The 26,891-nt window shown below is 24.7% G+C and overlaps 2 protein-coding genes across 2 annotated transcripts in view; one reads left to right on the top strand and one right to left on the bottom strand.

The window, feature by feature from the left end:
- The window catches only part of LOC132926537 (cationic amino acid transporter 2-like), a 26,647-nt gene extending 10,146 nt beyond the window's left edge, over positions 1 to 16,501 (bottom strand). The window contains exons 1-8 of the mRNA XM_060990897.1: positions 16,243 to 16,501; positions 13,545 to 13,655; positions 3,772 to 4,009; positions 2,290 to 2,418; positions 1,832 to 1,987; positions 906 to 1,010; positions 501 to 662; positions 223 to 347 (exon numbers count right to left, since the gene is read on the bottom strand). Coding sequence (XP_060846880.1) covers positions 223 to 347; positions 501 to 662; positions 906 to 1,010; positions 1,832 to 1,987; positions 2,290 to 2,418; positions 3,772 to 4,009; positions 13,545 to 13,568 — 939 coding nt within the window. The 5' untranslated portion in view covers positions 13,569 to 13,655; positions 16,243 to 16,501. The remainder of the gene's footprint in view (positions 1 to 222; positions 348 to 500; positions 663 to 905; positions 1,011 to 1,831; positions 1,988 to 2,289; positions 2,419 to 3,771; positions 4,010 to 13,544; positions 13,656 to 16,242) is intronic.
- Positions 14,414 to 26,891, top strand: LOC132925013 (androglobin-like). The gene is made up of 6 exons (XM_060989445.1): positions 14,414 to 14,506; positions 14,570 to 14,752; positions 23,333 to 23,515; positions 23,617 to 23,825; positions 23,991 to 24,240; positions 26,721 to 26,891. Exons 1-6 carry the CDS (start codon positions 14,414 to 14,416, stop codon positions 26,889 to 26,891), a joined length of 1,089 nt encoding a protein of 362 aa, XP_060845428.1.

Here is a 26,891-nt window from a genome sequence, read left to right as displayed (position 1 = left end):
TGCGTATATTTTTGTATAGGTAAATTAACTAACAAAATGTGTAGCTAGGCGAACTGTGCGTCTGTGCATAAATACGAGTAAATCCTATAAAGCAAACTTGTATTCTTGAAAACTTTTACGTTGCCATTTATTCTTAAATTAATTTTCACTAACTATAAACTATGATTAGTCATTTTAACATAATTTAAAGTAAGTATAATATAGACTATAAAACAGTCGTACCTGGTAATAGTATGGCCACATGAGTGTCAATATGATAGCTACGCTGCAATACGATAATGTGATGATGGATAACGATATAACTATTGCCAAAGGTATGTCTCTTGTAGGTCGTTTGGCTTCTTCGCCTTGAATAATTCCAAAAAACAAAATTATATTAGTCGTCTGACAAATGTAAAAAAAATCGTAAAATGTACAAGTCATCATTAAATTTACACCACATCAAATTTAATATATATATAACCGCAAAACTACATCTATCCCTAGTTTCAAATGTTTACCAGTAGTGGCTATGGCATCGAATCCGACAAATCCATAAAAACATGTCGCTGCTCCCACAAATACTCCGGACCATCCAAATGGCAAAAATCCGCCTTCTCCACCGTGACCTTTCGCATCCAATGGTATTTTTTCTTTTGGTATATTCCAATTGTAAAAATCAACTGCAATGATTTTTACAATTTATTTAATATAATAATTAATTCAGTATGAATCCAAATCAATATACCTATATTTATACATTGAAAATGCATCATATTTAAACATTTAACATTATAATATTATCTGTTCAATAATTTCAAAATTATTTTGTCTTGATAATAAGCAAATATATTTGTTGTAAATAAATAATGCCTATATTTTTTTTTAGGTCTTAGAGGTTTCTGAAAATAATTATTTTTACATACTTTTGAACAGGCCAGTTATGACGACTGTGGAAACGGTAAGCAGATTGACAATGGTAAATATCTTGTTAAGTAAAGATGATTCTCGCATTCCCCATGCTATCAACACTAAACAAAAATAAATAATAACTTTAGTAGTATATTAATAAAAATAAAATGCATACCTATTACAATTTACAATCTATATTTTTAATATTTAAAACAAATATATATATATAATGTATATGTCTAACACCAGTCATCGTCTATCGATCATTTTTAAGTAATTTTTTCCACAAAATATATTTTTTTTTAATTTAAAAATACATTTAATGAATTAAATTCAATTTTTACCTCAATCATTGCAATTTAAAAAACTCGAAATCATTTAACTATAGTTTTTATTTTTCAATACGTACATTTTTAAACATATAACTCAACAAAATTAGTTTTCGCAGTTGCGGTAATAATGTTGTCGTTACAGGGAAAATTAAGCTGTCTAATCCATGTTTTGCGATGGTATTGAACATATTTGATAAAATAATAAACTTAATAAATAAAAAAATGTCATTATAACAAAATACAGCACAACTATAAAACGTGTACAATTTATTTTACTGGGAATAAAATAAAAAATATTGGAAAACCATCCAACCTTAATAATTGTTTCTATGTCATTCGTTTTTAATACAATATTAGCAATAAGCTTTATAATTTACTATTACGTGTTAAAAAAACTATAAGAAATTAAAGCTAATGGTATCATTTTAAAACTGAAAATCTTATTAATTTTTAATAACTTTTTTCACGAAATGATTTCTATATTATATCATCCGGATTCAATATTTAATATATTAATGTTAATAAACGTAAGTACGTAAGTAATACTTCTTTTTCGTTTTAATTTCGTAAAAAAAAATTACGTAAATTGTATTAATTTTAATACTTACATGTTAACATTAGTATAGATGCGAATGAAAAAAGATCTGGATATGGAGCCAAAAAATCAATATCCATTGGAAACGTTTGTTGAAAATAATTTCTCATCGGATAACCAAGTGGTTTATCAATATGCCCACTTAAAGCTCTTGCAATGCTGGCACATCCTAAAATATTTATCACATAATATTATGTTGAAATACCAATAAAAATGCCCTTAATGATTCCTAAATAATTTTCTTTCAATGGTTTTACTATAAAATAAATTATTATGAATTTAATTTTAATTAATCAATAGATACACACTTAAGTATCGTAAACATAAGTGTAAGTACTCTAATAATTTTAATTCGATGTTATATCAAATGTAATAATATTGTATTAATTACATAATTATTATGAAAATAAGAAAATGTATATATTAATAGCAACAAATATATGATAATGTGATTTTCACATTTATACTCACCGATACTGTATTCTAATATTAAATCCCATCCAATGAGAAATGCCACTATTTCACCTATACCAACATAGCTGAACGCATATGCCGACCCGGCTTTTGGTACACGACTAGCAAACTCGGCATAGCATAATCCTAAATAAAATAACATCTTTCCTAGTTAGTTTTTTTTTTTTGTAAATATTATTCGTGAAAAAAATTATAATCTATTTTTAGAAATTATACAATTATGTACACCATATTATTATAATATTATCAATGATTATGTCTTTAACCTCTAACATCTAATAATATCTAATTATCCTCCACAATTTACTTTTAAATAAATACTATCACATAATTTAAAATATAGACGCAACATATTCACATCATACAATTTTATGATAACCATAATTATTTAAAGGGAATAGCCAAATTATACCTGTAGTAGAAAACCAGAATTAAGCCAATTTTATTTAAAATAAATAGATTTAACATAATACTCCAACTGCGTTCAATATAGATAACGCAACACATTTCTCCGTGTAAGCTATTTGTAAATAAATACAAATAATAAATATCGTATCTCTTAAAAATTTAATTTAGCATTTATTAATGGATATTTTATTTATTTACTTTTTTAACTTTAAAGGTTGACAATTACTTTCATATTATTATTACTATTATTGTATCAATAATAATAAATAATAATAAAGTAGAAAAATAAAAACAAATTGGATTGATAAATATAAAAATGTTATTAAATTAAGAAGCCAGTGTTGTGAAAAAATTTAATTATAAAGGTAATTACAGGAGACTGATGATAACAGAAATCTTACATCAGTAGCCAATATATGAAAAACCAAGGAGAAGAAGAAAATTAGAAAAATTAAATAAGTATAAAAAAGAGAGAGAAAAAATGTATGGATTTTTCAGGTGTGAGAGAAGGTCAATGAAAAACTAGATGCCAACTATTGGAAACTGTAATAATTGGCAAGTACCTAACCTAATGTGCAGACAAAAATAATGAATTGGATATAATTATAATTAACTTTTTAATATTAGTGCATTGCGATGTAAGTAACACACGTCCTTTAAATGTAGAGATCAGGGACTTACGTGGGCCCCTCAGATATTTCAAATCTCACTTAGCCAAACCGACTCAAAATAACGTTTACAAATTTATATTTTGTTATGCCCCTAGGTTAAAAATAATAATACTTATTTAAATGGCTTATATACCATATTTTTATCTTGAGATTATAATGGTATAATTAAATTAAATGGTTGTCAATTGTTTTAGAACAGATATTTTTTCCTGTCCTACTTACAGGATTCACAATAATCCCAGTTAACAGTCATCAGTATTCATTACGTACAAATTTATGTTTTATTCATAAACCCATTTGAAACGCAGTTAATATGCATATAATATATATATATATATCTTTCAATAAGACATTAATTAAATATTGTGTTCTAAAACTAATTACATTTATCTATAATTACCTGACAGTGCCGATGCTACAGCTGCAAAAGCAAATGACAAAACTACAGCGGGCCCAGTAAATTTAAATGCAACTTCTCCAGCTAGTACATAAGCGCCAAGTCCAAGAGTTGAACCAACGCCAAGAGAAATCAAGTCTACTAGTCCTAATACACGGCTAAGTTGATTTTTCGTTGGCTCAGTACTCAAATCGGATTCCTTTTTCCTTCTTAACATCGTCTTTAGAATCGATTGATCATTCTAAAGGAAAAAATATTATTATTATTATTACTAATATTTACAAACCATTTACTAATATATTAAATTGAGTATTGTAAAGTTTAAAAAAGGTATGTTGACACATAAATGAAATCGGATACGTTTATGTTTCGATTAATTGTTATTTATAGTATATGTTTAATTTTATGAAGATACGTAATATATTATAAATAAAATAAAATAGGTAGATTTTATCAAAAATTATTAAATTTTAGATAACAGAAAACATAACCATTAAAAATTTTATATTCGTTAAACTTACAAGTTCTTTTAGATTATTAATGATTATATTTTAATATCATCACTTAACAAAAAATTAAATAATTATTTTTGTAACATTTGATATGTACATTATAAAATATTCATAGCGTGTATAGAATATAGTTATATACGTGTTATATAGTATTATAAACTCGTAAATTTATGCATTTACTACAATATAATATTATATATATATACTTAATATGTACAGTATCCATAAACAGAAATGAAAATATAATAAAATAGAAAAAATAAAAATGAAAAACGAAAAACTGGAATTTAAAGTAAGTATAATTGTTTTAATATTTTGACTCTTTTGGAGATAATTATAAAGATATTTTCAATTTTCAATTATTTTTAATTTTGTTATCTTTATAAATTATTATAAATTATTCACGGAGTCAAAATTCTTGAAAATTTAATACAAGATCCTGCATTCCTGCATAGTTAATAATTCTTCTAATTTGTATACATATTTGAAGTTCAATTTTTTACAAAATTTATATAATCACAAAAATGTACAAGCTACAAGTATTTTGTAATTAAAAATTTATAAAATCTTTAATTTTTATTGCTCAAGTTTGAAAATTTAATATAATTTTCTCATATGTATTCATTATAAATCTAAAAAATATATAAAGGAAATTATTTTTTTTTTTTTTTTGTAGATATTTGAAGTTCAATTTTGGACGAAGTTACATACTTTAACAATGAATAACTATGTTAATTATTTTGTTATAATTCAAAAACATTATTCATTGGGACTAAAACCTTTTACATATATTATGAATTTTACTACACGCAATAACATTTTCAAAATATGTAGATTAATTTTAAAATATTATCTATTTATATTATGAACCTATACACATTATTTTACAGTAATTCGTAACTCAAAAGTTAACAACAATAATTATTATATTATTTTAATAATTGAATTTCAATAATTTAATAAATGAAATATTTTCAAAATCGTATTTCATATACAGTGATAATCGGTGAATTCAAATTTAGCACATATATTATAGAGTAACTCATTCGTCTCACTCTACACCTAATGTATAAACTTGCTCACCTTTTTATGTTTGAATGTTTGATGGATGTTAAATGTATTAAGTGTAGATATAAATATCGTAATCTAACTTAAAAATAATTTTAGTATTTAAACTACTGATTATATTATAACAGTTATAACATATAAAATTAAATTATAATTTTTTTAAATAATTATTGTTTCTGTTTATTTATTAAAATGTATAATAAATATTTCATCACTTAAAAATTGAATTAAATATACCTATCTATATAGTTTCATGTTAATATAAATAGTATATTCTTTTAGTTATGGTTTCGTGTTGGCGTTAAATTTGTTTGATTAGTAATTCTTAGTTTATGATTTCATGAAGTTATTTTAATAAACTAATAACATGTTTAAGCTATTAGAATAATTTTCAATATATTTCGACCAGTAGAATTGTAGTTGATCCTTTACTTTTATCTTTTATTTTTAATTACACATGATGATTCTAATGGGATAGTGATTATAATATATGAATTATATTATATACATGCAACTACATTTAAAAAAAATCTATTTGAATTAATATAAATTAAATTAAATTCAAACAATGCAAAATACAAATAAATAACAATATATTATTACTAATTCAAATACAAATTAGTTTTTAAATTTTTAGTTTTAAAATATATATTATACAGTACTAGTCTATAGGGACAACAAATCAAACATCACGTCATATTATAACACTGAGTGTTAAGAATGCAATGTTTTAATTATACGACTTACAAGCAATTAAATGTACGTCGTTTAAACCATACACTAATATTAGACGCTCACATAATTAAATCATTCTTTACACTTTATTATCAATGATTAAAAAAATTAATTTGTAAAACTATTTTTTTTTTTTTTTGAAAACTAAGCATAGTATAATAAAATTAAATATTAATTAAATATTTAATTTAATTAAATATTTAAATATTAAATAAAATTATTGTGTCAACAAATGATATTTATTATTTATTATTTTAAATATATTTTTTCCAATGTTTGCGTTCTTTTATCTAACAATTTTAATTATAAATTATATTTTAAGTTTTAAAATAATAATTTCAAATTGCTAAGCATATTGCCATAAACAATGTAGGTATTCAGATGTAATAGTAGCATAAATTATGTAAATTGATGTTATAATATAATTGTACAACTTTTTAGGAGTGGACTCAGAGACGATACGATTTTTATCAGATGTTCGCATCTACAGTTAACATGTTAGCTATCAGCTTATAAATGATATACATATAGAGCAGAGATTCCCAACCAGATGCCGCGAAATTATTTGAAATATATTTTTAGTTTATAGGCAATACTGCCATAGGCCAAAGATACCTCCGGATTTTTAGAAAATGACTAAGGGTGCCGTGAGTAAAAAAAAAAAATGGGAATCTCTGATATAGAGTAACAAAAAATATATTTTCAAAAACTAAATTTGCAAGTAAATCATTTATTTTGACTTGCCATTTATTCTTTACTATTGTAGATAATATTTATTATTTACTATTCAGTTATTTCTGTATGGATCAGCTTCTGGAAATGGGGTGCAAGTTCAACAGTTTCGTAAGGGGAAAAAATACTTTGTTGGCAAGGACATACCTATTATATTTTTTCTATATGACGATCCACAATAATTATTGTAATAAGCCTTCAACTGACTACCTACTAAAAAAAATACCCCTCTAAAAAACCTACCAAACAGTGAACTTCTATTTTGAATTAGTTATTATTCATTTTTATTAACGTTTTGCATTTATCAATATATCAATAAATAACATATTATTTAATTGTCATTATTATTAGTTTAAGTTTAATGTTATTTGCGTATGTTCAATTTATTGTTATCAATCGTGATTATTGTTTTTGTATGTAATGTTATATTTTAAATATTTTACGATAATTTCGATAATTACTCAAAACGAATTGTTTAAAACTAAATAATGAAAAACTGAATGATTTGATAAATATTCTCAACATTAAACATATAATTATAGTTTAAAATGTTATGTATCGAATTAAAATCGTTAAAAAAAAATACCAAGAGTAAATTCCAAAAATTAAACTGACGATTTTCTATAATTTGATATACTACATATACCTTTGATACCACGTTATATTATTATCACTGACATACATAAATTAAAATTAAAATTGTGTTTGGTGGGTGTCCAAGGGCGTCATTTCAATTTTTTTTTTTTTTTTGATACACATAAATATTGAGCAGGGCATTATTTATTTATTTTTTCGATATATTTGACATTATTGTGATGTGGCTGAGCGGGCCATGTGGATGTGCCTTACGGGCCAAAATTTACAATTTAGAATTTTAGATACGCAAATGTATACACTGCGTACCGCAAATGACGCCCCTGTGGGTGTCTGGTGAAAATAATTTCAAAGTGGTTAATAAGACTCAATACAAGTCTTTGAACACAGTAATTAGCTTAAAAATCAAGTTACAAATTTTTCAAATTTATTGAGTTTGACTAAAATTCGATGTCCTTGTGTAAAATTAATCAATATCATCACAAAAAAATGGATGAGTTTAATTTTTCATTTTAGTTTATTGCTTCTCACATTCTTCATAAATAGGTATATTCTATTTATGGTTAAGATTTATGGTATAAAATTGTGTGTATTTTACAAAATTTGAGTATTGATTTTTAAAAGTATATTGGTACACTTTAATTGATAGAACTACAAATCGAAATGCAAGGTCAACCAAAATTGTTTAGTTAGTATTTTGATAATAAAGTATGTAGCAATATAATATTTATTAGTATGTATGACATTGTATATATTCTAGTAATGGACATTATTACCGAAAAGAAAAATTTTTCAATTACCTATACCTATTTTATTTAGAACAAGAGAATTATAACGGCATTTCTTTTAAAAAACTTTTTTTTTATACAGACACACACATTATGTTTGATTTAAGTTAATCTTTACTTCATAAATGGGTACCTACTTCATTTGGATGAAATAATAACTATAATGAAAAATGTATATAATATTATAGATAGATGAACTTAACTATTACAATTTAATAAAGCGTATGCTCTACTGTTTTAGGTATGTAATTTTAGGTATGTTTGTTCTTTATTTATATTTTGTATTATTTGAATTTATATTATCAAATTATAATTGCATGTTAATACAACCGTTGCAAACAGTGGGTAAAATAACTATCGTTCACGAGATTAACAGCAAACATCAATTGATAATCTTATAACTACTCCGCCTATAAAAACCCGTTCCCATTACTTTATAAAGTTTTGCTCTCTTTAACAGTATTGTAAAATACAATTCATTAGGTTTTTTTCTAAACAATTTTTAGTAAAATCATATTCAATATAATACAGAGTTTGTAAAGTTAAATGTTATTTATTAGTTAAAATTACCTATTCTAAAACTATAAATTTCACATTTTTTAAGTCAAGCTTAATTTATCCGTGATATTTATTTACCTCATTCATGATAACTTATTTGTTCCGTATAATATAGTAAACAAAAAAGTAACCATTTTATGAATTAAATAATTTTCCATCTAGGATTATACAATATATATTATAATATAGGTATAACGAAAAAATAATAAATGTATAATGCTGCGATATACCTATTATCTCTCAACACAGACAAAGCTTGAATTTCATTTTCATCTTATACCTATATAATGAATTAATCAACAAAACGAATACATCACAATCACATACAATGATAATATAAATCATAAATTCTTATCATTAAATATATTTTATATTTATGTATATACTTTTAACAATAAATGCAATTATTTTGTAAAACATAGTATTTATGTTCTTATATATTGTATAATATATACATAAAACATAATACTATATAATGTATTATAATATTAAAATAATGAAATATTTTTGGGCTAATAGATCTACAAAATTCTATCATCGGCAACTTATTTTAAGAAATACGAGTAGGTATATGAACCAAATTTATCTATTATATAGATCAAACTTTGTCGAAAATGGTGTGGATCAAAAGTGTATTTACGAATTACTAAGTCATTGTATATACTAGTACCAGTACTAAGTACCTACCTATCAATGTATTACAGAAATTTCAAACACTATTAACAATTTATAAAAAAATAGTACGTGGATATATATTTTTATCAGAGCACTATAGTAAACATACATTATTACAAATATTTTATAGTATTAGTATATTTGTTGAAGTAAGCAAATCATTTTGAAGAATTCGGGTTTTTATTTTATTCAATTAATATTATTATGATAGTCGGTATTTATGTATCCATTCTAAATCACTTTCAATAACCATATATAGTTAATGTGTGTCGGGAAAATTCTATCATGGATTTACTGAAATTAGCTTAGTGCAAAAAAATTTTAATTCGAAATAAGACACCAATATATTGTGATTTTTTTTATTAGTTTTATAATCTCTATTTTAAATTTATGTCTTGTTGACTGTTGTATTTAATAAAATTAAATAAAATTATACGTACCTAAAGAAAGGATTTAATTTGTGTTAATATATTATACAGCAGGTATAATATGAGGATATCAAAGATACAGTGAATTATTTTTATTAAAAGTTTTGAAAAAATTCTACACTTTATTTTAATATTTAGTTATATAACGAATACATACATTTTAATTTAAAAACAATAATTTTACTTAAAAAATGTTTCTGAATAATAACCAATTGACCATAGATAATTATTAATAATTATAGAAAACAGTAATTATTAATTAAAGCATAATAATTTACGGTAAGTAACTAAAAAAAAACAACGTCAAACGTTAATACATCTGATTATAACAAGTATATGAAGATATCTAAAAATCTATTTGAAAAAACATTTTACAATATAAAAATATCAAACATTAAAAATGTTTAGGATAATATTGTGTAGTAATTAAACTTATATTTATAATTCAAATCAGTAAACCTAAATAACATATTTCAAATTAAATATAAAAATTATATCATCGTAATTTGTGAAGAATAAATAAATGTTTATGAATTTCAATAGAAGTGTAAAATACTAATTAGTTTATTATCAACTTTTAAGACTTTGAAATTAAGATTGCAATTTTTATAACATATATTAGAAACCAAAAAATATAATAATACCGAATACCGATTGCTGTCTCAATATTTTACAAAAAATAAATACTTCTACATTAAATGTAAACATAATTTTAAAACAAATATAAGGAGTCTTTATAAGATTACAAGTTTCTTAATTACAAAAAAATAAAAAAAAGTATTTTAAACTAGATATTTATATTAGTACTTGAATAGTAATAAGAAAATTGAAAACTAGCCTATCATCGAACACAAAAGTACTTCATATCGATTGATAAAAAATAAAATAAATAAAACACTACTAATATAACTACCAGTAAAATTAAGTAATACCTACATGCTACATAAAATTTACGCATAAAAAACACTTCATTGTGAAACTAATATATTTATAATAAATTACAACTTTGCTCATCATCTGAAATGTTATATACACTATATTCATCTTGTATACAAGCATAAAATAATAGTTACAACTTGCCATGTATTTTACACTGGAAAACGATATTAGAAAATGATTACAGTATAATATATTAGCTTATTTGTTTACATACGTATTTCCCTGTGGATTTTAATATTTATATTGTAAAACTCGGCCAAATATAATAAGGGAACTGAAATAATATTTGTTTTTAAGTTTAATCGATAGCTTATTCTTCAGTCATCCACCCAAAATAATAACTTACTTAAAGTACCGAAAATTGCCGAAATTTACTAAAAAATTAAATAAAATGTCAAAACATTACAAACGATAAATATTTTATGATAATATTTTATAACATTACGTGCTGAGCCAAAAGTATAGAGTTATATAAACACTTATATACATTGTTATTAAAAACCATTTTTAATAATATCATACAATTTATAAAAATATCTAAATAATTTGGGATACATTACGGTCGACCCTACTTATTCACTGCATTTAATCCAATGGGTGATGGTCAATTGGTATGAATACACGCGGGTACACGACAGTACGTAGCATATTGCATCATACAGTAATACATTCTTCAATTCTATCTTCTAGTTAAATTGACAAAAATGTGTTACTTATAAACATACAAGTATAACTTATTAAATCTATTAAGTATTTCTAATTTCTGGTTAAACTAAACGAAAATATAATAATTATTCCATATGACATATAATTAGAAACGAAAATTGTAATATTGTAATATACCGAATATAGTGTAGGTACCTATAATATGTAAAATATAATCATACATATTACTTGGTTTTTAAGTCACATAAACATTAGTAAAAACGTATGAGAATTCTGTAGAAAACTATGACAGTTGACAGGTATTATAATAACATGTAATACATATTACATTGCTACTCATTGTTATTTAAATAAATGCTTGAAAATATTAATTTAAATTAAAATAATAACTTCAATCACCATTAATATGAAAATGACGACATATAATAAAATACTTAAAATAAATTAATGTTTCTAAAAAATCGTTTGAAAATACTTCCTAGTTATAGATAGTTTTTATATAATTTTTTACAAAAAATTAATTAACAATAGTACTTTAAAGAAAATGTTAGATCCAAGTTTTGGAAAAAAAATCTACACGTATTGATAAACCTATAGGAAAAAAATCAGCTACAGCTAGTATAATTATATATATTTATTTGATGTTCACCATAAATTATTGTAATAACATTTTCAATAATCATTAACTGATAAACGGCCCCAAGCGCAAAAAACAAGATTTTAAATCTTATGAGACATACTACCTCATTGTTTATCTAATATGATAGATATATAGGTAAACGGGATTGGCGCCATTAACTATATACACAATAAATCGTATACCTAATCTAAAGAAGTCTTTAAACGATAACAGTTGAAGTATATTTTTTATATGATTATGTATCATTATTTTTTCATACAACTTAGATAAAATACCGACACACGAATAATTCATTAATTTGTTCTAATGAAACAATATATTTTTAAAATATATTTCCTGAAAAGTATCCTCAGAAGATTAATTTCATTAAATCTAGTTTTTTTTACTTTACTCGTAGTTTAATAATGATTCTCTTATGATCAGGTTTTTATGAAAGCAAAAAATTATATTTGATCAATATACGATTTATTTTTAAATACGCCTTAATTATAACATACTTGTTCTATGGCCTAAAGGACAGGTGGAGTACCTATGTAGTACGATGAGTATGCTACTGGATTTAAGCTGATTTTTTATTACGCGTTTTTTGTTAATATTTTTATCATTATTATTTGAGAAGAAAATTAAATTAATAAAAGAACATAAAAGTCAACATCCAATATATCAAAATGTTCACACTATTGAGTAATTAGATAAACGGACGTCCGCTGAAAAATTAACAGTTATCTACTTCTTCTTTTTAATTAAATTTTTATAATATTATATCTTAACTTTTATTTTATACTTACTGAGTACCTTTAAAATTAATAGTAATAGAATATGTTTTTATTATTCTAATTATAAATTAATGATGAGTGGTAACAGAAATTAAATATTAATTCATTAGAAATAGTGTAAGTGTGGCAGCAATTGTAAACAAAATCAGAGAGAAAAGTTTGATATGATTTGGTCATGATATGAAGTTTGAGGATAGGAGACCTGGAAGCACTGAGAGTGGCTATAGTGATAAATATAGATAGAAAAATGAAATGATAGGAGAAAACAAAATAGAGTTTAAACTATTTAGAGAATGATACGAAAGTAGCTGGTGTAAGAGGGATGGCGGGCAAAGCCCAATAAAAGTACAAGACAAGGGTGACCACTAACTAACGCCATATAGTTAGAAACGAAGGGTGAAGAAAAAGAAATGTTAACTAATATATTATCATAGTAAATAAATATATTGAATAATACTCTTGATTCCAATTATATGTATATACTAACTTTTCCAAATCATACATACATAAATGTTTCAAATAATATGCAAATCAAATTAGCGCAGATAATGATTAAGAAAAAAATTAACTCGGGGTTCAAAAATTAAACCGCCGAAATAATTGTTTTTAAATTAATAAAAACGAATTAAAATTATTTTAATTGTACATAGTATTGAGACTCTTACCTTATAATTTCGAAATTCAGCCATCTTAAAATTGTACTGTTAAACAAATAAAATAATTTGAACCGTATAGAATCAAATTAAAAATAATCAATATATGATTTCTTGTTCAACCTGGAATAAATATAAATATATTATTAATTAAAAGTTAGTTATAGTTATTAGTTAAAATGAAATAATACTTATACATTATACATACAGTACATTAATTTTATTTTTAATTATATAAAACATTTATGTTCACTGTATATTTTAAATTTAAGTTCACCCCTAAAATGTATCGTTTAATTTTATACTAAAAAATATATGTTATATTTTCATCCAACATTATCTACAAATGTATTATAGTAATAGAAAATAACCATGCGTAAATAGACTACAGTTGCCATATAAATAAATTTTAGCAGAATTAGCTAATTCTAGGTATTACAGTATTCATAGGTGGACATCGGAGGAAAAAGCTGTTGAGGTCTCGCGGGCTCTCTTTCGCCAGACTATATGTAAATAATATTCGGGATGTTAGACACTTAACTTTGGATAATGCTAGTTCTCCCACCCCCACAAAAATAATAAAAATCAACAAATATCCTATACATGATTGTATTAGAAATATTAAAATGTGTACTTATTTACATATATTACAAAAAACAAAAGAAAAACAAAATTTAAATTAATTTTCCAAAATATTTAATAACATTTAAAAATATATAATATTTGTGTATTTGTACATAAAAATGATACATTTCACTTTTTATATAAACAAAACGAATCATTTAATATTTCACTATGGTAATATATTTATATTACTATATTTAATTGTATGTTTAAAAATAATGATTATGTAAAAAATGTTTTGAAAGCCCTAAATTATAATGTCTTATAATGATTCTATGTTTTTACCGCCGTGGAATACATGGTCAAATGATTTCATTAACGCTGAAAATTGGGACAAATACAACGATGATGTATGTATTGATAATTAATTACGTGTTAAAAAGTAATACTAATAATAAAATACAATTATACAGCAACTTGTATTTAAACACCCTGGTGGCCACGTATACCTACCAATAGAAATTGCCCAAAGTGTCAAATTATGGAAAAGACCTGGCGAAATATTTAGCAGTGATGGACTTGTCGTTCAACCTAAAGGAAATGCAAACGATATTGATAATTTATTGACCGTCAATGAATCACTAATGAATGTTAAAGTACTTACAATTATTTTTATTTTAGTTTAATTTAAAGACTACACAGCAGTACCTAACGGCTAACATTTTATTGTACTAAATGATAATATTTTGTATACGCGCCTAATTAGGTAGTTAGTAGGTATATTAAAAAAAAAAACAAGTTGTTCCCAAAAGTAATGATTATTAATTATTGTAACATAGCTTTTAGTTGTTTATGTTTAACTGCGATTGTATAATTTGCTGGTGAGTAGTGACCTATAATCATAGACGTCTATGCCTATAATATAATAATGATATAACAATATAAGTACTTTAAATAACAATACAAAAATTACTTTTATGTAAAATGCAAGGCTTTTTCGAAATACTTAACAATTTTAAAAATATATCCTTGATTAAAAAATATCATTAGTTTTGATTGTTTTGAATATCATTTGATTTTTAATTCGAAACTAAGTCCCCCCTCCAAACTTCAAATGTACACCTATTTCAATAAAACTCTATATCTGTATGGTTTCTTAAAATGATAGACTCAGACTTGTTAGGTTACCTGTTCGAAAAACCAAATTTAATCTACTTTAGCTCATAAGAAATATAAAAAATAAATCGGTATTCTACTATCTTACAAAAAAATCTTCCAATATCTTGTATCAATGTGTTCATTCTATTGTTCAACAAGGGTCATGTCGACGGGTAAGACAGAAACGAAGTATGTACGACCATATAAAATATGTCAATATACCTATAATGTAACTGCAGTCGTACATTAAAAAAAGGCTAAAATGAACAATAGCAACGCGCAAACGACTTATTATGGCTCTACCACCTACGACACCTTACCTATCTACCTGTACACTTGTTGCTAGCGATATATTATATAAAAAAAATTCTATCGTGTACGACAAACGAAAACCACACGATTTTGAGTATTTTGCCGTTGGTAACCAATTTCAAAAACCGCACCTTTTTTTATTTCCATTCCAAAACGGTTGTTTGTCAAAAATCACACACTTTATTAGTTTATTATATGTTTATTATTATGTATATGGCCATGAAATATAGCGTGTTTTAATCTACAGACCATTTGTCACATAGCCCATTGTAAAATAATTAATAATTATACGTATACACTATACATATTAGTTAGGGATACGCTTTTAGTAGTATCTTAGTTAGTGGTATACAAATGCATAATATTGTATATACTAATACCTTATTTGCGTCCGTGGTTTGTACCTAGATTCTATATAGGTGTGCATATGGTATAAAGCCAATATCTAAAGCTGAGAATTTGTTAAAAAAATTATAGATAATAAATTTCATATTTAAAAATATACCAATATATTTTACAAATTATTAAGTGATTAAAAATAAGATCTTGCTAATAAATTAGCCAAAAGTCCGCAGTTTTTAGACGAGCGTCCATCGCATACTATACCTACGATTATTATTATGTAGGTATATGATATAATAATACTATATGTAATGTATAAAAATTAAGGACTTACCGATTTGCGTCGAGTCGTCCGCTTGTGCCTTCTTGTGATCACGTCGGACGTGCGCACACGTGCTCGGCCGATTGTGTGTGTGCGTGCGTACGCGTGTGTGCGGCGACTGGCGCGTGTCTGTATACGGCGTACCGCGATCACTGCAGATCGTGATGGACGGCGACGACAGCGACAGCGACGGCGACGACGACGACGACGACGACGACTGAAACAGCGGCGGCGGCGGCAGTGCTCGACTGCGAAACGATGAAATAAAAATTCGGTTCGTCTCGCACCCGATAGGTCACTGGCCCTGGCTACGGTTCTTGTGACGCCCCCCACCCCGGTATCGGTCATCGGGCGGCGTTGTCGTCGGCTCGCTCCGGTCGTCTCGCTCCCGTCGCGGGTGGTTCGGGGACGGTTAAACTGCCCCCCGGATCCCGGTGTGCGCGCGCGCAAACTCGGAGACCTTGAACTTGGCGACCGAAGCCGCCGCCACCACTCAATCGCCGAATACCTCCTATTGCTACTCCTACACCACCTCCTCCCCGATCGGTCTTTGCGTCTAGAGTGGTGCGACGGTAATAGTATAATATGCGCGAACGCTGTAACGCGCTAACATTACCTACGTGTAATGTTGTCGGGCAGAGCTATGCCGAATGAAATAATAAACCAATCAAAATAATACTGTAATAATTGGTCGCGGACGGTACAAATCAAAAGAATGTTAATAATATGACAAGCCGCTGCAGAATACGCGTGTCTGTCGGCTAAATTAATCGTTTTTCGATGCATTTTTACTGCACCGAAGAAACGCTTGCATGAATAAGTGTTTATAAACTCGAGATATTATGCGATATACCGATATTTATTAAATAAGTTATGTGCGCGTAAAACTGATTTATAAAAACTGAACGATATTTCTACTCAAAGCAGTTCAACCGACGTTATTGGAAATTATTTCATATTAACCGTATCCGGGCGAGAAAGTTCTACATCCAACAAAAACCGGAATTTTTTTTAGTTGACTTGTCATTCACAATCTCGCCAATTATTGTTCCTCCTGAATGGGTTGAATATAATTTTTCCTTAACATACTTTCGACAGAATTCAATCGACTGGTACACTTTTCTCAAACATTTTTTAAGCTAAAATTTAGAAATTCTTGAAATGTAGAACATCAGCATTGATAAAAGCTTGATAAAACTTTTTATTATAAATATCAAAAATAAATTACAAAAATAAGAATAATATGGATGAAATAAAACTTAGATTGAATTTCTGCTCTCTATTTTAGTTATCTTTTTTGATTATTTTTTTATAAATGCCGTGTTAGCTAAAATCGATATTCAATTGCTATCGATTGATTTTTTTCACATACAGAACAATATACAATTTAACCGTCATTTGGTATACGTTCGTTTGGAAATTCAAAAAACCTATTTTACTGTATTCCTAGTCTTAGTCGCACTTTTGGCATGATAAAAACAAATAAAAAAATAAAAATTAAATGATTGGAAATAAGTATAATACCTATTTGTATAGAATTCGTAAACGACGAACTATTACAGACTATAAAGTAGGCATTAACTTAACCTAACCTAACCACGAAACCTGCATTACAGCATATCGATTTTAAAATATATACGTAATAAAAATTAAATGCTTCAATATAACATATCTGGTTAGAAACGTATCTAGGATTTAATGAAACTGGCCCAAGAAAGGGTGCAACATAAAAAGATGCATAAAAGCCAAAATAAAATATGCCTATAGTGGTTATAAATATTAATATTTTATTTAGAATATTCTCAAGTAGTTATACTATACAGTATAAATATATTAATATAGATCATAAATATAGGAATATTTTAGGCTATTCAAAATAGGTTACCATTCAATAATAAGGTATATACAGTGGCGTAGCCAAGGGGGGCTAAAAGGGCTATAGCCCCCCCTCCAATTAGCCGTATTTTTTATATTGTTTTGAATCATTTAAATATAAATATGGAAATTGTCTTACAAATTTTATTTATTTAAAATAGTAAATACGTAAACGGCAAATCAACGTTAATATGTTATCAGTATTTTTGTGTTTGATTTTCAATAACTCAAGTTAAAAGTATTTAGCTCCTCCCCCGTAAAAAAAATCCTAGCTGGGCTTCTGGGTATATATTTAGTATAATACTATAATATACAAATAATAATATAAAATGCTTACGATATAAATTTATGACGTTAGGATATTATATTATGCTGTGATAATAATAGTTTTGAAAATTCATTTGCATTATTATTATATTATTAAATATAAAATACATATTTAAGTTAAAAATAGGATTCAAAATTTAACTTTCATCGGTATATTTATATTTATTGGTAAATAGATACCTATTTGTATTTTAATATTTAATCATTTTTATTTTGTATATTCATGAAAGGAAGTTCTAGAAGAAATTCTACGGTGAGTTGTTTATTTAAACATTCTATTAATATCTACTTTTCAATTAAATGAATTTTCTTCGATTAGTACAAGTTGAAATTTAGGTTTTAATAAAATAATTATATATAAGAATTAAAATATCTAGTATAGGTATTTAAGACTTGAATACAAATAGTGTGAACATAAGTTTGTTGACACATTTAAAAAACAATCACTAAAAAAATTTGAATTGAAATTCAAACATCTATATCTTATTTGGAACCTGATAAAAAAGTTGTTGGAGGGGGGGTAATAATTTACAAATTCGGAAGTATTTTAATAAATATTAGCTCAAAAAATGTTAAGTATAAATAAGTTGATAAAATATATAAAAGTACATCAATCAAAATTGTCTAAATACGTGACAGAAAATATAATTATTGAGGTGAAGTATGTAAAAACAAATAAATATCTTTCATTCAATTAAAATTCGTATGAAACGATTCATAATTAGCCTAAATTAATTATATCAAGTCATAATTAAATTATATGTATTTAAATACAATTCAACGCCTTACTGAAATGTAGGTAATATAACTAACCATTAAGCATATACTATACACTAGATATTTACATTATAGCTTTTATTACTTTAGAAAATAGAATTCCTGTCCCTATTAATTTCATATCAGACCCATCATGATCCACATACTATTTACCAATATACAGCTGACATTAATTTACTAAACATATTTACTTTAGAAACATATAAAATATCAAAATATAAATATACCTAGTAATAAATAAACATATTTACAGTTTTTTCAACAAATTAACTAAGGTTATTTTTGTGATAAAACAAAAATTATATTTTTCGTTTTAAGTAGATACTAGATAGGTAAGTAGATACATCTGAAGTTTAAGGCATTACATTACTTCAACATTGTTGTATACATTTCAAAAAATTTAAATAAAAATAGATAAACATCCAAAATGATAAAAAATTAAAAAATATACTTTTAAACTTTTAAAGAATATGTCATCTTTATAATATGCAAATATATGCAACATAGATTTTTCCAAATTTTCTTCAATCTTCCTAATAAAAATCAATCTAATCCTGCATTTAGTACTAAAAATGCAATTTAATATACATCCTTCCTTTATTCATAATAGTATTTTAGTATAATAGTACCATTTTATAGGCTATAAATTTGTAAGCAGCCAGTGTTAGATATTAAAAGTTTTATTAGAACCTACTATGAAATTATAAAAATGTTATAAATAATATTATGTCATAAATCTATATATCAAAATTAATATTTGTCAAATTTTTTTTATCGTTTTGTCAAAATTGCCAATAAGTTATAGCATTAATTATAAATACTATAGTATTTATAATCAATGGTTATAGTAATTAATCAACTATTGATTATAATTAAATTATTGTTAATATTATAAAGTATAATATTTGTCTTCGGTGTCTATTATTCCGTATTGATACTCATAATAATTAACACATATTTTTTTACCATGTTTCATTGATGTTGACTTCTAAGAGATATGACAATATTTAGATACAACATCATTTAACTGATCTGATTACTATAAAAAAAAAACAATTTTATACAGCGGTAGGTTCTCTTAAAAATATTCATTGCATTCAAAACTATTTATTCGAATTTATAATTAAAATTATATTAAAATTGTAAATTTGTATTTCTGTATTAAATACCCATGCTAAAGAAAATTATTTAGAAAATGAAATTAGTACACACTAAAAAGAAAACATCACCAGAATTTAACATTTTTAAATTTAAAAAGTGCCGTTATGCCTTGTATAATACGCTGTATACTTAGTATTACTTATTTATTTATTTATTTTTTTTCTGGTTTTAATCAATAAAAATTGTACTCAAAAATTAAATACCGTTAATAGAAATATAACTTATATAGATAAAAAAAATATTGGTATTAAAAAAAAAAACACTTGGGAAGTAGCTCTGTTATATATAATATGTTCGAGTGTACCTCATAATGTATTAGGTGTTATTGGATTAATGGATATGTTATATTTTAATTCAATAATACATCTTTGCATACAAAAAACGATTCTGAGTTAACCTGTAAGTATTTCTAAAGGTTAGGTTATTATTTATTTATATTACTATATTAAATTTAAGTTCCTATTAGTAATATGGTACATTTAACTAATTGGTGCCAAAAACAATACATATCTTTATCCAATATTATAATTTATATTATTAAATATTAATGATCATATTATTATTATTATTTATTTCTATGGCATTACTACGCACCGTATAATGGTGTGAATAGGTTCAGTGATTCGTGATATAAATATTTTGAAATTAGTCTAGAATTGCATATGTATAGAAAATTATTATATAATTAATATAGTGTAATGTTTGAAGATTCTATGATTAATATTTATTGATAATATAAAAATAAAAAACCTTTAGAGGATAAATCGCATATAAACTTGAATATTCAATAATATCCATTTTTTTTAAAAATTCAATAAGAAAAAAATATGAGAAACCTTGTATTAAATTGTCAAGCTATTTAATCATAAACAATGATTTTAAATAACATCAAACATTTTAAATCTATAAATAACATAAAATATTTTGAACATTTAATCCTATTTAGGAAATTCTAATATAAATATGTTTGGTAAAAATGTCCAGTCTCTATTATAGTTATTAATTTTTGAATCATAAAATAAAACTAAATTATTTTTTTGTGAAAAACTGGTTTTATATACAAATTTTAGTTTTACCATAAGTATTTATTTTATTTATTTGTTTTTTTTAAGTTTTGAAAATTACTTGAACATTTTTACTTTTTACCTCCCCAAAGTATCAACCAGTCACCAGATCCCACTTTTTACCAAAAACCACGCTCAATTTGATTGAAATATTTTCACTGCTTTTAAAGGTGATTTCAAAGTTCAAACACAATTTTTTATATTTCATAGTTTATTCCGAGTACATTTATTATTATAAGAGCAAATTAATCAAATGATAATATAATACAATTTTTTTAATGATTCTTAAAAATTACTATTTTAATTGAATGGATTTTTAATTATATATAATTCTCAACAAATTTCAAATCAGAACACTTATATGTGTTATTAATTCAATGGATAAGTAAGTAGTTCAAAGTACTTGTAAATTAGTTAATTATCTTAACTACTACAATTATTTATCAATGAAATGTGATTTACTCGCGACTCATCAATTTAATATGAACATAATTTTAATTCGTCTAACCCAAGGTCAATTTACATACTTTTTCATTGTTTTATCTAATTTTTTCAAAATACTTGTCATATACGAGTATACTACATCATCAATACCTACAAATGAAACGTTCTTAAAACCAATAGAAAAATAAATAACAGATAAATGGTGTAGACAATGTTATTCCTTGCATGTATCGTGATTATACTATAATATAATATACCAATGCAATGAATATATACTACATAAAAAGTCATTATAAGTTTTCTAAATCAGACAAACTTTTATGTGCAATAAGCGCTGTCGTGAAAATAGACATACGAACGTCGAACATGCATATATATTGTGTATATTATAAATTTTAATGAGATGTATATATAGGTTTACAAATAACTAACCGGTTACCTAATAAGACGACTAAATAACGTGAAATTAAAAAGAATTATTTTTTAAGAAAAGTTATTACGAGTGAATTTTTAATCAAAGGCATCACATAATTAATTAAATCTACATAAATTACGCATTACTACTATATCAATGCCAAAGGGTGAAAAATCTTATTTTAATATAAGTGATTTAGATGAATAAGATTTATGATATTTAAATTCTTAACAATTCAAAGTGTTTAATATGTTTTAAGTGGCATATAAATGCTATACATAAATATAAGAGATGGAATATATTTTAAAATTACATATAGTTTATTAAAGCTTTTTCAAAATTTACTCGAAGAATTATTATCATTATTCCAATAATATTATTATAATATTAATATAATAGTTTACATAATGTTTCTAATCGATAAATAAATACATTGTATAGTAGTACCTATCTATAAAAATGTATATTTAAAATGTATTTAGATTGTTCAACAAACAAAAAAAGTTAAGTGGATGAAAATTATGAAAAATAAATACATCTTAGTAAACTATGATTTTGTATAATTTTTGTATTACGTAAAAATGTTAAATGCATTAATATCTGATTGATATTAAAGAAGAGTATCGTGTAGCATAATAACATATATAGTGTCCCATATTATTCCGATGGTTTGGATATGATAGGCTGATGGCAGCATATAATTTACACAACTCGTCAGAAATGCAACACTCTATAGTGTGTAGTGAGTATTGTGTAATGAAAAATAAATAATAATAATTATCATTATCATCGGAATTAAAAATATGCACCGTAGATATATTATACAATGAGTGTAATGTATACATGTTTTTTTTGTACGTGGTTCAAACAACATGACTATGCTCTATACATTTTCGAAATAGGTACCTATATTAGTTGTGTTAACAAATGTTTATTATTATATTTGTATTTACTTAATTTTATTTTAAATATCTCATAAATTACCTATACGTAAACTTTAAATAAGATTTTTAATTTGTTTGTGTTCCACGTGATTCAGGTTTATCGATGGATACTGTATCACATTGTATTATATACATCACGGTTTAAAAATAAGTGGCCACAACCGTGGCATCCGTCTAATTTGGTTTTTTCCCGTTGCAAAACTGAAGTGGCGTGGAATAAAAAATCAAAACCCGAGTACAATCCGTTCGGGAAATATTGGCTTAAATTATTTTACATGGTTAGTATAGTGTTAATTTTAGCATTTAAGCAACGGAGATAAAATAATTTCAATAAAAATATAATACTTTCAATATTCACAACATTAATGTTTTATTCAAGGGAAAGTTTCGTATGATATGCGTTAGCGATCATTTACCAATAAGTGCCGACGGCCGCATTTTATTACCTCTATGTGAAGACAGCAAAGTTTTATGGCTACCATTACTTGTCAAAGGACTGTTACGTATTTACTCGCTCGCCGATGAGTTTGATCAATTCAATACAATAACGTGTCTAACTGGATGGTCTTGTATTCAAAAAGATTGCCAGTAAATTTGTATTTTAAGTTACCTATTATCTTTACTGTGTGTAAATATATTTTAAAATAATAGGTTTTGTAACGCAAATAATTGAATTTAATACCTTATTGTATATTGTTATACCTATATAAATGTCGTTTATATTCTTGATTATTGAATTATTAAACTCTTTAGACTCGTTTCAAAAGAAAATGTATGGTCATCGATTTTATCTCATTCGTCAAATTCGGTTTTGGATACTGGACATTTAGATTCAGACAGCAAACAAAAACAGAAAAAAAGCTCTAAGCATAAAGATTGTTTTCAGATAAGGACTATCACAGGTCCACGAGTATGCCATTACGATGAATTTATGTCAATTTATGGAGCCAATCCCCCGAACTCAATAGTTGTTGGACTTGTATTGTCACCAACTATCTATAAAGTAATTTACAATAATTATAAATATTTACACTACTACTAATAAGTTTGCAATTACTAAAGGTGTAAAATAGAATATCTTTTGGTAAATAATGTCATATGAAAATTATAATAATTTCAGAAAACTCATTTTTCAGAATACCTACTTTACTGTCTAAAATTAATTCACTGTAATAGTTTAAATCTCATACTTAACCATTAAAACAACTGTCACAATTTTACAATAGCTTTTATTTGTGTAAATAATACAAATAAGCTTTATTATATATCATAAATATATAAACATGATATTATGATGTACAATGTAAATGTATACATAATACATAAGTTATAAGAAAATTTTTTCCATTTATGATTTCAGAATATTCATTAAGATTAAGTATATGTTTTTATTTTTAAATACTAAAATAATTTACTACTCAAAATGTCAAAAACATATCTTTTTTAATTTTAATAGCTCTTTCTATTACCTATCTTGTAAAGAATAATTGTATTAGGTATTCAGAATGTAAATGCAAAATAGGAATTTAAATTCTGTACAAAAAATGTAGTAGAAATACATATAGGAATACTTGAAAAAGTATTCAAATAATCTTAGAATATAATATATTATATTTTCCTCATTAATTTATCACTATTTTCAGTTAAAAAGTTGTTGGAAATTAATGTTTATATGTTTAATAAAACAGCATATTAAATATATGAATATATATTTATATATATTACTTGAAATTAACTTAAAACTAATATTTTTAGTAAATTAGTAAAAAAAATACTTAAGAATATTTTTATTTGTACGCATTTATTTGAATACAGCAGTCATACTGCAGAATTTTGGACTTAGGCTAATAGCTAATTTCACGCACCAGCAGAACTTAAAAAAAAAAATACATACTTACGGAAACTACATATTTAATATTATATTCGAGTAATTTATTGTTTTATTCGTATAAATATAAAAAAAATTCTACATAATAATCAGAAATATTATTCAATATTATTTTGATTACTTTTTATTGTCTTTGTAAATTAGTGGTCTGTTATCATCACGATTTAGCCCATTCAAACATTTATTATATCGATAAGAAAATTATAAATATCTATTAGGCATAACACTATTATATTTATTAGCAACTAAAATAAAGAATCGATAAACATAAATATTATTAATTAATAATAATTAAGTGCTATTAAAGTACTGTAAGTCTATAAATGTACATATTTTGAACTATTTTTATAAATTGTATTTATTATTGAAACTAATTTTTTTAAAGATGGTCAATTGGATACCACTGATATATGTATAGTATAGTAGGTGTCGAGTCTGTCACTATAATGGATGTATTAAATATTTTAAATTCAACGATATATCATTGTAGACAATTCCGAGTGAAGACATTTGTTACTGACTGTTAGCTTATAGGTATCACGTAATATATTGTATATTTCATGACATGTTTTTTGATATAGCAGCTATTAAAATCAATATGTAATTTATTTTACTATTAGTATTTCGGTTACGGTAGGTTAATTTCATTTTCGCTGAAAACATTGAATTTATTATATTATTATAAACTTATATATTTTTACCATAATATAATATCATTTAAGTTAGCTTTTGAATGAATTACATTTGTCCTTTATTACTTATTAGTAGGGCTCGGATTTATATAAGGTTAAGCTTACTCCTTTGGACATTGCAAGTATGAAATTTGCACTCATCACCTCTGTTAAAGTCGAGCGCTCCTATAGTCGGTACAAATCTGTGTTACGACCAAACCGTAGATCATTTAACTTAGACAATTTGAGCATGAATATATGGTATCTCATTGCTATCAAGATCAAGATGAATAAGGTTCGATTTCATAATAATTTCAATTCAAGTGTTTTAATTTTTTTATTTTAATTTTTTGTCATTTATAAAACAATTTTTAATTTTTTTTTCAGTAATGTTTTTTTAATAATTTTTTTATATTCCATATTTTCATTTTATTATGACATATAAAGCGATTTGTTATTATTACAATATATTTATTTACATACATATTTTGGTTTTTGTTAATACATATAAATCCGAGCCCTACTTATTGCCTAGCGTAACTTATAAAAGAATTGGCCATGTCTATTAGTATTTACTAAAAATATATTGTTCTTAATTATTGACCTTTTTTATAATACCTACAATTATATTTTAAACAATTTATTAAAATAATTATTGTTATATAACTATAATTAGTTTTTTTTTATAATAATTTATTATTAGGTTTGATACAATTTTTAAATATTTTGGGATTCCTTATAAACATTTAAGTACAAAATAACCTCAGTTATTTAGTTATTGCAAACATCAAAATAATATTATACTAATTATTCGTTTCACCAATATTTTTGAATTTTTACTTTTTGTCCCACTTGATCTTGGGATTAGAATCCCTTATATATATATACCAGTGTCCAGTTATTAATATTAAACTATTTATTTAGGAAAATAGTTCTGAACCATTGAGCGGATACTCACAACCACTGTTTTTAAATTACGCCAAGATGATAAGGAATAAATCATTACCAACTTGGAAAAAATATCGATGGGCAAAATGGGCGACTGACAATAATTTAATCAAAAAGCATGGTATACCTATGAAATTAATTATGTAA

The sequence above is a fragment of the Rhopalosiphum padi genome, chromosome 3, assembly GCF_020882245.1.
Source record: "Rhopalosiphum padi isolate XX-2018 chromosome 3, ASM2088224v1, whole genome shotgun sequence".
NCBI lineage: Eukaryota > Metazoa > Arthropoda > Insecta > Hemiptera > Aphididae > Rhopalosiphum > Rhopalosiphum padi.
This window is presented reverse-complemented; position numbering and strand designations above follow the sequence as displayed.

What these genes read in the sequence shown, in the direction of transcription:
- LOC132925013 (XM_060989445.1), top strand. Translation starts at nt 14,414, where the DNA reads ATGTCTTATAATGATTCTATGTTTTTACCGCCGTGGAATACATGGTCA. An exon ending in AATCACTAATGAATGTTAAA is followed by an intron (nt 14,753 to 23,332) that starts GTACTTACAATT and finishes CACGTGATTCAG; the next exon opens with GTTTATCGATGGATACTGTA. An exon ending in TGTCACCAACTATCTATAAA is followed by an intron (nt 24,241 to 26,720) that starts GTAATTTACAAT and finishes CTATTTATTTAG; the next exon opens with GAAAATAGTTCTGAACCATT.